This window comes from Chiloscyllium plagiosum, unplaced genomic scaffold (genome assembly GCF_037043375.1).
Source record: "Chiloscyllium plagiosum isolate Xiang-an unplaced genomic scaffold, Cpla_swu_hap1 HiC_scaffold_20, whole genome shotgun sequence".
Taxonomy (NCBI): domain Eukaryota; kingdom Metazoa; phylum Chordata; class Chondrichthyes; order Orectolobiformes; family Hemiscylliidae; genus Chiloscyllium; species Chiloscyllium plagiosum.
The window spans coordinates 66,338,324-66,350,827 of record NW_028270158.1 but is presented as its reverse complement, the minus strand read 5'-3'; the positions used below and the strand labels follow the sequence as shown (position 1 = coordinate 66,350,827).

The 12,504-nt window shown below is 42.2% G+C and overlaps 1 protein-coding gene across 1 annotated transcript in view; it reads left to right on the top strand.

The window, feature by feature from the left end:
• Nucleotides 1-12,504, top strand: part of LOC122560418 (eukaryotic translation initiation factor 3 subunit B) — a 75,237-nt gene that overhangs the window by 47,106 nt on the left and 15,627 nt on the right. Inside the window, exons 12-15 of the mRNA XM_087998038.1 lie at nucleotides 4,825-4,947; nucleotides 7,574-7,652; nucleotides 10,267-10,405; nucleotides 11,032-11,157. Of these exons, the coding sequence (XP_087854164.1) occupies nucleotides 4,825-4,947; nucleotides 7,574-7,652; nucleotides 10,267-10,405; nucleotides 11,032-11,157 (467 nt within the window). The remainder of the gene's footprint in view (nucleotides 1-4,824; nucleotides 4,948-7,573; nucleotides 7,653-10,266; nucleotides 10,406-11,031; nucleotides 11,158-12,504) is intronic.

Sequence of the window (12,504 nt, the reverse complement as noted above, 5' to 3'; positions counted from 1 at the left end):
ACATTGTATGCCACAACTGAAAGCGTCCTATATGCCGCCTTAATTCTGCCAGGATGTGAGAATAATTGTCCCAAGATCTCTCCAGTGCTATATGCTCCCCAGTGTCTTGCTATTCATTAAATACACCCCCATCTTATTTATTCTTCCAATGTGCATCACCTCGCTCTTATCAGGGTTAACTACCGTCTGCCCATTTGATCAACCTGCTTTTTTGTAACCTACAATTCCCACAACATTTTTATCTGCATCATTTATGAATATAACAAATAATAAGGTTTCCAGTGGGAATGTCCATGAGTTACGGTTTATGCATTTAACCATTATATCATTGGGATGTGCAATGGTACTTACGAGCATTTTATTTTCTTCCAGACCTCACCATCTTTTTATTCGCTAAACGGTGGCTCAGTGATTAACACTGCTGCCTCACAGTGCCAGGAACCCACGTTCAGTTTCGCCCTCGGGCAACTGTTTGTATGGAGTTTGTATGTTCTCCCCATGTCTGCATGAGCTTCTGCCCGGTCATCTAGTTTCCTCCCACAGTCCATAGATGTGATTAGGTGTATTAGCCAGAGGAAATGTAGGGTTACAGGGAAAGGTAGGGAGATGGGTCTGGGTGGGATGCAGTTTGGAGGGTCAATGTGGACTTGGGCCGAATAGCCTGTAGGAATTCTGAGATTCTTTGTCCCATTACAAAGTTTCTGTTCCATTTCACTAAGTTTCCCTTAATTGCATGTTCTTTAACTGTCTCAAGTGGGACCTTATCAAAGGTTTTGCTGAAGTCCATATAAACTACATCAGTTGAACTTCCCTCATCCATACACTTGATCACATTTTCAAAAAATTCTAATAAATTTGTTAATTATGACCTCCCTCTGACAAAGCTATGCTGACTATCCCTAATTGACCTAATGCCTTTCCAAGTAGGTATTAATTCTCTCCTTCAGAATTTTCTCCAATAGTTTCCCCCTTCAGAATTTTCTCCAATAGTTTCCCTATGCAAAGCTAACCAGTCTCTAATTCCCTGGTTCATCTCTACCACCATTCTTGAAAAGTGAAAGCACATTTGCCTTCCTTCAGTTCTCTGGTATATCCTCCGTGGCCAGAGTCGTGGAGTTGTACAGCATGGAAATATCCAACTCTTTATCCAACTTTTCCATGCTGAACAGGTATCCCAAATTAATTTTAATTCTGTTTGCCAGCATTTGGCTCATATACCTCTAAACCCTTCCTATTTATGTACCCAGATGCTTTTTAAATGTTGTAATTGTACCAGCCTCCTCCACTTTCTCTGGCAGCTTATTCCAAAGACACGCCACCCTCTACACAAAAAAGTTATCCCTTAGTTCCCTTTTAAATCTTTCTCCTCTCAACTTAAACCTGAGCCGAATTTAAAAATGTGTCCCTGCAATTTCCTGCCTTGCCTCCGTTAGCAAACTGGGATGCAGTTCATCTGGGCCAGAGGATTTGTCTTTTTATTTAAGCCCATCAGAGCCTTCAATACCTCCCTATTTCCTATGTCCAGGGGTTACAACCATTTGAGGTCCTGCTTTTGAATCTACTGCCTAGCTCCCAGAATTATAGAACATAGAAGAATACAGCGCAGTACAGGCCCTTCGGCCCTTAATGTTGCGCCGATCCAAGCCCACCTAACCTACACTAGCCCACTATCCTCCATATGCCTATCCAATGCCCGCTTAAATGCCCATAATGAGGGAGAGTCCACCACTGCTACTGGCAGGGCATTCCATGAACTCAAGACTCGCTGAGTAAAGAACCTACCCCTAACATCTGTCCTTTACCTACCCCCCTTAATTTAAAGCTATGCCCCCTTGTAATAGCTGAAATTCTTGATGCAAGACCTCATTCCATACCTTGCCCATATTTTTGGTACTAAAATATACTACGATCTCTTAACTCATCGCCCTCCCCTTTTAGGATGACCTGCAGCCGTTCAGTGACATCCCTGACACTTGCACCATGAAGGCAACATATCTTGGAGTCGCATCTGTCTGCTTTCCTAATCAAAGAATCCCCCTATCTGTATTGGCTTTCCTTTCTTCTTCTCCTCTTCCTCATTGCTACTGTCGCATTTGGACAGTTCAGCCGTTCTGGTGCTAGAAACTTTAACTGTAACTGCATTCCTTTGAGGTACCAGCATCCTCATCAGCTTCCAAAATGAAATACCAGTTAGTGAGTGGGACTCCAGGGGATTCCAATACCTGCCTGTTCTTTCTGGACAATCTGATGGTCACTCATTCCCTTCTTTCCTGTAGTCAATTGAGCTGCAGTGTGGTCACCTCTCTAAAATTGCTAACCACATCACTCTCCGCTTCATAGATGTGCAACAGCGTCTCCAGCTGCTGCTCAAACTCCAAGGCCAGTACTTTCAGCTTCTGCAGCTGGGAGCACCACCTGCACATGTTATCATCTACAATCATGGCAGTGTGCAGGACCATCCACATAAGACATGCCACACATTCGGCTTGACTGACCTGTCCTGATATCTTTTAAACTTACAATTAATGCCTTAGACAAGAATAACTGTTCTATTTTGTTAGACTTCCTACTCCATCACTAAGGTTATGAAAAGATAAATTGTGACTAAGTTCCCATTGTAACTGTCCAGTAGCTGTTAGGTGTCCAGGACACATCAATTTGGAGCCTTTCTCACCTTTTGATGTTGTGATGTCAACAGAAGCCGCACTGAGGATTCCTGCTTTATCTGCACCACACTAGATTTATAGCCTTACAGGTTACTCTGTACCCCCCTCCAAGCTACTGCAGGGTTTCCTGACTGCTGCTCCAACCCAAGTGCCCTGTGAAGATTTGGATGAAAATATGAGGCATGGTTAGTAAGTTTGCAGACGTCACCAAAATTGGTGGGAAAGTGGACAGCGAAGAAGTTTATCTCAACACAGTGACATCAACTGGGCCAGGAGGTCAAGGATTGGCAGATGGAGTTTAATTCAGTCAAATGGAAGGTGTTGTATTTTGGTAAGACAAACAAGGGCAGGGCTCTGGGGAATGTTGTTGAACAGAGACCTAGGGGTCCAGGTACATAGTTTCATGGAAGTTGCATCACACACCGGGTGGTGAAGGAGTTTGACATGCTTACCTTCGTCAGTCAGAGTACTGAATCCAGGAGTCAGAATGCCATGTTACAGCTGTTAGGCCATATTTGGAGTAATGTATGCAATTTTAGTAGCTCTGCAATTGGAAGGATGTTATTAGACTGGAAAGAATACAAGAAAGATTTACAAGATGTTATCAAGACTGAAATGTTTAAGTTATAAGGAGAGAATGGATTGGGTGGGACTTTTTCCCCTAAAGCGTAAGAGGCTGAGGTTTAAAGAGATTTATAAAATCATAAGGCACCAAAGTCTTTCCCCAAGGATTGGGGAGTTCAAAATTAGAGGGCATAGGTTTAATGTGAAAGGGGGAAAGACTTGAAAGAGACCTGAGGGGCAATTTATTCTGACAGGTGGTGCCTATATGGAATGAGCTGCTAGAGGAAGTGGTGGAGACAAGTACAACTACAGTATTTAAAAGACATTTAGACAAATACATGGATAGGAAAGGTTCAGAGGGATGCCAAATACAGGCAAATGAAACTAGTTCAGTTTAGGAAACCTGGTTGACTTAGACAAGTTGGGCTGAGGGGCCTGTGACATTTGTTGACCAGAACTGAACACAGCCCTCCAGTCGTTGCTTAACCTGAACTTTACATAGACTCATCCTTACTATGTAAAAACAATGACTGCCGATGCTGGAAACCAGATTTTGGATTAGTGGTGCTGGAAGATCACAGCAGTTCAGACAGCATCTGAGGAGCATCCTTGCTATGTCTGTGTTTGTACTACTGTTATGAAGTTCAAGTTCCCTTGTGCTTTGCCAAAGATATATGCATCCTCAGATCTTCTTTCACTCCACTCTTTAAAGCTCACCGTCAAGTCTTCCCTTCCTTTCTGCCAAATGTGTGATCTCACATTTTTTTGTATTAAATTCTGTCTACCCATTCTGCAAGCTGATGATTGACCTGTTGCAGTGCAATTATTGGTATCATCCTCATTGTGAACCAGATCTCCAAAGTTTGGGATCATCAAAAAATGTTGTGCAATGGTTCTACCACTGAGACACTACCACCTCCCAGTCAAAAAATTCAATTATTTACTAACAACCAATTATAATCTCCTATTCCATCAGGCAATATTTTATCTAAACTAATACTGACAAATTTCTGTGAACCATAATTTTGTAATATTTTCCATAAAATTCATATGGACAGCAGCTACTTCTTCCCCTTTAGCAATCTTTACTGTTATGTCTTCAAAGAAATTCAATTTGATTAAGCAAGTATGGTTTTCTGCATTTTTATAAATATGTGTTGGCTCTCCTTTGTTAACTCAAATTTCTCCAAATGTTTGTTTTTCTTTCCCTGCTTATTGTTTTGAAAGTTCTACTAAAAATGTGCTCAAAGTGACCTTCTGTTATCCTATTGTAAAGTTGCTGAAATTGAAATGCCTGGTGTTTCAAATTGCATTTGTGTAAAAATTTCTGGCACTGTTTCACTAAAACAGTCTATTTCAAGCTATTGGGTAATTTTTATTTGGCCACGAGGAAATATACACGTATCTATGAAATAACAACAAAACAGTTACATACTAAGCTAACACCTATCGCAATTTATTTTGCTAAGGGAAGTGATAAGTTTTTGAAGTGAGTATAAAATTTATCCTTGATAATGCTTTAAAAATTGAGAAATCGTTAGTGCATTTTAATTAAGTAAATATTGTTTTATATTTTCTTTTGCGTTTATGTTAGAGGGTATTATCGCTTTTGCTTGGGAACCAAATGGAAGTAAATTTGCTGTGCTACATGGAGAGACACCCAGAATATCAGTATCTTTCTACCATGTAAAGAATAATGGCAAGATTGAACTCATCAGTAAGTAACTCCCCTTTGGATTTTTTTGTGATCATATGGTTTCTCGTGTTGGTTAATCCAGCAAGTACTGGTTTTTCCTGCACCTACCCTGCATCTCATAATTTTATGAAAGTCTCCGATTATCACCACCACCACCCTCAGTTTTTGAGAAAATATAAACTGTCAACTGCTTGTTAGTATTACACCACAAAACCTGAATATGAATTATATCACACGTGCTTTGTTGTTAGACACAGCCAAACCATGACTCAACCATCTGAAAAAAGGTTTTAATCTAAATCCGAGTTGCTAAAGCAACTTCATTTTGTAAAATGGGACACAACTCAAATTTGCTCAGCATTATCCATTCCTTAACTTCATTTTTCTTCCTGCATAAGTATCCCATGGCATTTCTGTAATGACTGAGTGCCTATTAATGTTGAACATTTTGTGTTAAATAAATGCAATTCCAGTCATCGCTACTGCCTTTCCTGATACGTCTATCCCATCTGTTCTAGTATCGTCCTTCTTTATACTTTCTCCAGTGCTTCTATATCCTTTTCACATTGTGGATACTCACCGAGGTTCTATACGTGATTAACAAAGACTTGATCATTCAGGGAATCGAGGGTTATGGGAGAAAAGGCAGGAAAGTGGATTTGTGTTGGATTGGCCATGGTCCTATTGAATGGTGGAGTAGACACCAGGAGACAAATGGCCTAGATAGTCATACAGCATGGAAACAGACACTTTAGTCCAACCAGTTCATGCTGAACATAATCCCAATCTAAGCTAGTCCCACTCTGCCTGCTCCTGGCCCATATCCCTCCAAACCTTTCCGATTCATATACTTATCCAATTGTCTGGAAAATGTTGTAGTTGTACTCTCATCCACCATTTCCTCAGGAAGCTCAAGAGGGTTGGAATATAAAAGCAGAGATGTACTACTAAGACTTTATAAAGCTCTGGTTAGGCCCCATTTGGAGTACTGTGTCCAGTTTTGGTCCCCACACCTCAGGAAGGACATACTGGCACTGGAACGTGTCCAGCGGAGATTCACACGGATGATCCCTGGAATGACAGGTCTAACATATGAGGAACGGCTGAGGATACTGGGATTGTATTCGTTGGAGTTTAGAAAGATTAAGGGGAGACTTAATAGAGACGTACAAAATAATACATGGCTTGGAAAAGGTGGATGCTAGGAAATTGTTTCAGTTAAACGAGGAGACTAGGACCCGTGGACACAGCCTTAGAATTAGAGGGGGTCATTTCAGAACAGAAATGCGGAGGCATTTCTTCAGCCAGAGAGTGGTGGGCCTGTGGAATTCATTGCCACGGAGTGCAGTGGAAGCCGGGACGCTAAATGTCTTCAAGGCCGAGATTGATAGATTCTTGTTGTCTCGAGGAATTAAGGGCTACGGGGAGAACGCTGGTAAGTGGAGCTGAAATGCGCATCAGCCATGATTGAATGGCGGAGTGGACTTGATGGGCCGAATGGCCTTACTTCCACTCCTATGTCTTATGGTCTTAAGCTCATTCTAGGCGTGAACCAGTCTTTTAAAAAGAAAATTGCCCCTCATGTCATTTTTAAATCTCTCCTGTCGCCTTAAAAATTGTCCTCTAGCCTTGAAATTTCCCATCCATTAACTCTTTCTATATCACTCGTGATTTTATAAACTTTTTCGAAGGTCACCTCTCAACCACCTCCTCTCCGGTCGAAAAAGTCTAGCCTATCCAGCCTTTCTTTATAATTCAAACTTTCCGTTCAAAGCAGCATCTTGGTAAATCTCTTCTGAACCCCCTCCAGTTTAACAATCCCCTTCCTATAACTGGGCGACTAGAACTGGACACAGTATTCCAGAAGAGGCCTCATCCATGTCCTACACAACCTCAATATGACTCTTCCCAACTCCTATACTCAAAGGACTGAGCAATGAAGGCAAGTGCTCCAAACACCTTTTTTAGACTAGCCTATCTACTACTATTCCTGCTTCTATGGTCTTCCCAGGGTCATGGCCAATATTTTTCCCACAGTCAGCATTGTTAAATAAACCTATCTGGTCACTTTTGCGTTATTGTAAAGGGAGTGTGCTGTGTACAAATTACCTGTCACATGTCCTGCATTACAATAGTGATATATCTCCAATATGTTTAATTGTGAAGCATTTTGAGATGTTCAGTGACCATGAAAGGCACTTTAAAAGCGAAACATTTTACTACACCGTCGTTCATTTAATTTGCCTGAACAAAAAATGTGGTTACCTCTGGGCTTGATGTTTGAAATCTGGTCTAAAACATTTTCCTTTGGAGCCTGCACCCACACTGCTTTTCCTAATGAAGAAGGAAAGCAAGAAGTCCAAAGACAAGCAAAACGCACGTATATCAACCATATACAGGAGCCTACATATGTATGACGACATGATTGGTTGCTTTTTTTAAAAGATGTGTTAATCTTCTGTGGTTGTGCCATAGAACTGTTGGTATTTGTTAGAACAGCTGTGTTTACTGAAGGTAGTTAACTGTCCTAATCATTGCTGCAGTCATTTGTTTAAGGGAAAAAACAAATTAGGTAAGGATAGTAAATTAATAGTTACTTCAATCTGTGGTGGCAGAATTGACGTCCTCTTGTTTATTTTCTTCATAGAAATGTTTGATAAGCAGCAAGCTAACAGTATCTTTTGGAGTCCACAAGGACAATTTGTGGTATTGGCTGGTTTAAGGAGGTGAGTGATGGTGCGGTATTTAATGTGAGACATTCAGAACATGTCTGTTGTTCCTGGTAAGTTGAATTTCTCTAAATGGGTATTATCATAACATTGAGATTCAAAGTTTTGTGAGAAGATTTGTAGCTCGGGTGCTCGTTGTTGTGGTTCTGTTTGCCGAGCTGGGAATTTGTGTTGCAGACGTTTCGTCCCCTGTCTAGGTGACATCCTCAGTGCTTGGGAGCCTTCTGTGAAGCGCTTCTGTGATGTTTCCTCCAGCATTTATAGTGGTTTGTATCTGCCGCTTCCGGTTGTCAGTTCCAGCTGTCCGCTGCAGTGGCCGGTATATTAGGTCCAGGTCGATGTGCTTGTTGATTGAATCTGTGGATGAGTGCCATGCCTCTGGGAACCTCTAGGAATTCCCTGGCTGTTCTCTGTTTGGCTTGTCCTATAATAGTAGTGTTGTCCCAGTCGAACTCATGTTGCTTGTCATCTGCGTGTGTGGCTACTAAGGATAGCTGGTCGTGTCATTTCGTGGCTAGTTGGTGTTCATGGATGCGGATTGTTAGCTGTCTTCCTGTTTGTCCTATGTAGTGTTTTGTGCAGTCCTTGCATGGGATTTTGTACACTACATTGGTTTTGCTCATGCTGGGTATCGGGTCCTTTGTCCTGGTGAGTTGTTGTCTGAGAGTGGCTGTTGGTTTGTGTGCTGTTATGAGTCCTAGTGGTCGTAGTAGCAAAACCAATGTAATGTACAAAATCCCATGCAAGGACTGCACAAAACACTACATAGGACAAACAGGAAGACAGCTAACGATCCGCATCCATGAACACCAACTAGCCACGAAATGACACGACCAGCTATCCTTAGTAGCCACACACTCAGATGACAAGCAACATGAGTTCGACTGGGACAACACTACTATTATAGAACAAGCCAAACAGAGACAGTCAGGGAATTCCCAGAGGCATGGCACTCATCCACAGATTCAGTCAACAAGCACATCGACCTGGACCCAATATACCGGCCACTGCAGCGGACAGCTGGAACTGACAACCGGAAGCAGCAGATTCAAACCACTATAAATGCCAGAGGAAACATCACAGAAGTGCTTCACAGGAGCCTCCCAAGCACTGAGGATGTCACCTAGACAGGGGACGAAACGTCTGCAACACAAATTCCCAGCTCGGCGAACAGAACCACAATAACATTGAGATGTCTGCGAGGAAGAGAAATGATGACTGGAAGAAATTACTAATGTGAATGATAAAGATTCTGAACTGTAGTTTATTTTGTCAGATATGATGCAAACATAACTTCCCGCAGTCACCCATAAGGTAAAAATACTGATTTAATGAGGTTTAACTGACAATAATGGATAGATAAAAATTAAGGCGGCTGTAATTCAAGAATGGCCCAAAATGATCTGCCAGTTTTTGAGAACGAGAAAAATGCGCTCATGATGGTGGCTGATTTTTGTATGCTCAATACCTATTTTCACAATGCAACAGTCAATGGAGAAAACTATTGGAAGAAGTTATTCTTGTTTTGTTTCACGACCCCGACAACTATTCACTTATTTGTATATTCCTGTAGCATTCTCAATTCTGATTTGTGTTATTCACTTTGAAAGTTTGTCAAGATTCCTATCAACCAATGAAAAAGGTTAATGTGGACACTAACCAGTCCAAGTTGATTTTGATTTTTAATTTAAGGCTGCTTTTTTATTTTCACCCCTTTACTTTCAGACTCATTTACTGGGTAAAGCAGTCTCTTTCAAAATATCTTCTGCATTTCTATTGATATAAGCCATATTTGGGATTCAAAAGGAGAATAAGAATAGTTCATTAATACCTTCAATAAAATCAAACTTCCATGAATTTGAAGTGACAACACAAACAGTATTGATTTCGCAGACACCTCTTTGTAAATAACTGGCATGCATTCATGCACACATACAGGAATAACCCTAAATAACCACCTCTGGATTCGTAAAAGTCACAGCCCATGCATTTCCTTTCCACAAGCACAATGCTGAAATATTTTAATCAGGCACTTACTACCGTTTTTATGAGATCTCAGATGTCAAAACAATTTACACAGCATTCATTACATTAGCATGCTGTACATCTTTCTCTAATAAGAGTTCCTGAATGTTTGTGGCGTTAAACTAAAGGTTTTACGTTAATTTCGAGGAATTCATTATTTCTGATTTCAGATATTCCTGTCTTCCAGTTAACTGAATAGTCCTTTATCGAGAAATGTAAACTGTTTTCCTTACAGCTACTTTTCTTCCCCTTTGCAATTTTGTTCTCCCCCTTTTGAATTGCCCTTTGAGAGAAAAAAAAACACCAAAGCAATTTCTTCCCCTCTTTCCCTCCCCAGACCTTGCTTTTGCTGCCACTTGCTTGTCTATTGTTCATGGTTCTTCCAAGCTGTTTCTTTTCCACACTTACTGCTTACAGGCTCACCAGTGAATTTTCCCTGACTGGTCATCCACATTTTGCTTTCTGAGGTCCTTCTAGTATGAATGTACCTAGATGGGTGAAAGTGAACATATAAACTTAGTAATAGTAATTATAATGTTAGGATGTGAATATCTTGTTCTAAAATTAAAATATTCTGAATCTGTAGCATGAATGGTGCTTTGGCATTTTACGACACATCAGATTGCACGCTGATGAATGTAGCTGAGCATTATATGGCTTCTGATGTTGAATGGGACCCAACAGGACGATATGTTGTAACTTCAGTGTCATGGTGGAGTCACAAGGTAAGGTTAATATACTTCGCTCAATATCAGGATTCCAAATTTCTATTAGACTGGGGTGAAGTTAGCAACTGGGCTAATCTCTTTGCATTTATTACATTTCAAGTCCTAAATCTTTACCCATCAAGCCTAGGATAGCCTGTTCAATTCTGAACAGTGACTAATACTTGCATCATTCTTCTACAGCGAATCCTGTAGAAACTTGATGCAAAATTGTGTTTTCAAACTGCCATGGGGTCATATTGTACTCTCCCCATAAAGTAACATGGTTCAAGATCCTGAGAACTGTTTCTCTTCACAATGGGGATGGGCGAGGAACTGATGGCTTTGACTACTCACAATTCTTTATAGTGTGCAGTTTGAAAGTTGTATCAGCAAAGGTCAGGGAACAAATATATTTGAGATAGCCAGAAAAGGGACAAAAACAGAAATTGCCAGAAAGATTCTGCAGGTCTGACAATATCTATGGGGAGAAAATAGACCTGCTGAGTTTCTCCAGCCCTTCGTTTTTGTTTCAGATCTCCAGCATCTGCAGTTATTTGTTTTATTTTAGTGTTTGAAAGGATAGGTATTCCATACTACCTGGAATACACGTGTTTCTGTCTGCTTGTGTTTTATGTATGTCTTAGGTGGATAATGCATACTGGATGTGGACTTTCCAAGGACGTCTCCTACAGAAAAATACCAAGGATCGCTTCTGCCAACTACTGTGGAGACCAAGACCACCAACCCTGCTCTCACAGGATCAGCTCAAGGTGTGTCACCAATACTTATTTGTACAAAATAGGACTAAAAGTTCCTATTTAGCATGTTATACTACTTCAAAATTCCAAATATTTGTATTTTCATGAGAAACAAATATCTTGCCTATATTTTACCTTCATTCTGGGTTTAATTTGGTGGTGTTAGGAAATATTTTTCATATAGTGGCAGAGAAATAGACCCTTTGGTCCAACTCGTTCATGCCAACCAGATATCCTGAATTATATTAGTCCCATTTGCCAATACTTGGCCCATATCTCTCTAAGCATCAAAGGAGAAGGAGAATCGACGTTTTGGGCATAAGCCCTTCTTCAGGAATAAGGAGGGTGTGCCAAGCAGGCTAAGATAAAAGGTAGGGAGGAAAGACTTGGGGGAGGGGCGTTGGGAATGCGATGGGTGGAAGGAGGTTAAGGTGAGGGTGAAAGGCCAGAGAGGGGGTGGGGGCGGAGAGGTCGGGAAAAAGATTGCAGGTCAAGAAGGCGGTGCTGAGTCTGAGGGTTGGGACTGAGAAAAGGTGGGGGGAGGGGAAATGAAGCTGGAGAAATCTGTATTCATCCCTCGTGATTGGAGGGTTCCTAGGCAGAAGATGAGTCGCTCTTCCTCCAGGCGTCGTGTTGCCATGGACTGGCGATGGAGGCGGCCAAGGACCTGCATGCCCTTGGCGGAGTGGGAGGGGGAATTAGAGTGTTCAGCCACGGGGCAGTTGGGTTGGTTGGTGCAGAGGTTAGGCGTGGGGGTGGGGATCGGCACAGGGGCAGAGATCACCTAACCCCACCCCCAATCCCAGCTCCAGCCCCACACCAGGTCCGATGACTCAGCCCTCCCATCCCTCCAGAACTACCCCTCTCTGAGGATGAAAGATCAATCCTCAGCAGAGGCCTCACCTTCATCCCCCTACGCTCCCGGATTAACGAATTCAACACACGGCGAGACATCGAACCATTCTTCTGCCGCCTTCTCGTCCGCGCCTACTTCTCCAACCAGGACTCCCACCCACCCTCTGACAACCCCTTCTCCCGCCTCCAACACACCTCATCCATCTGGACACCCCGTGCTGGCCTCTTACCCGCCCTCAATCTCTTCATAGCCAATTGCCGCCGTAACATTGACTGCCTCAACCTCTCTACCCCTCTCACCCTCGGAACGTGCAGCCTTCCTCTCCCTCCGCTCTAACCCCAGCCTCACCATCAAACTGGCAGACAAGGGAGGCGCGGTGGTAGTTTGGCGCACCGATCTTTATATTGCTGAGGCTAAACGCCAGCTCGCGGACACCTCCTCCTACTGCCCCCTTGACCATGACCCCACCTCCCACCACCAAACCATCATCTCCCAGACCATCC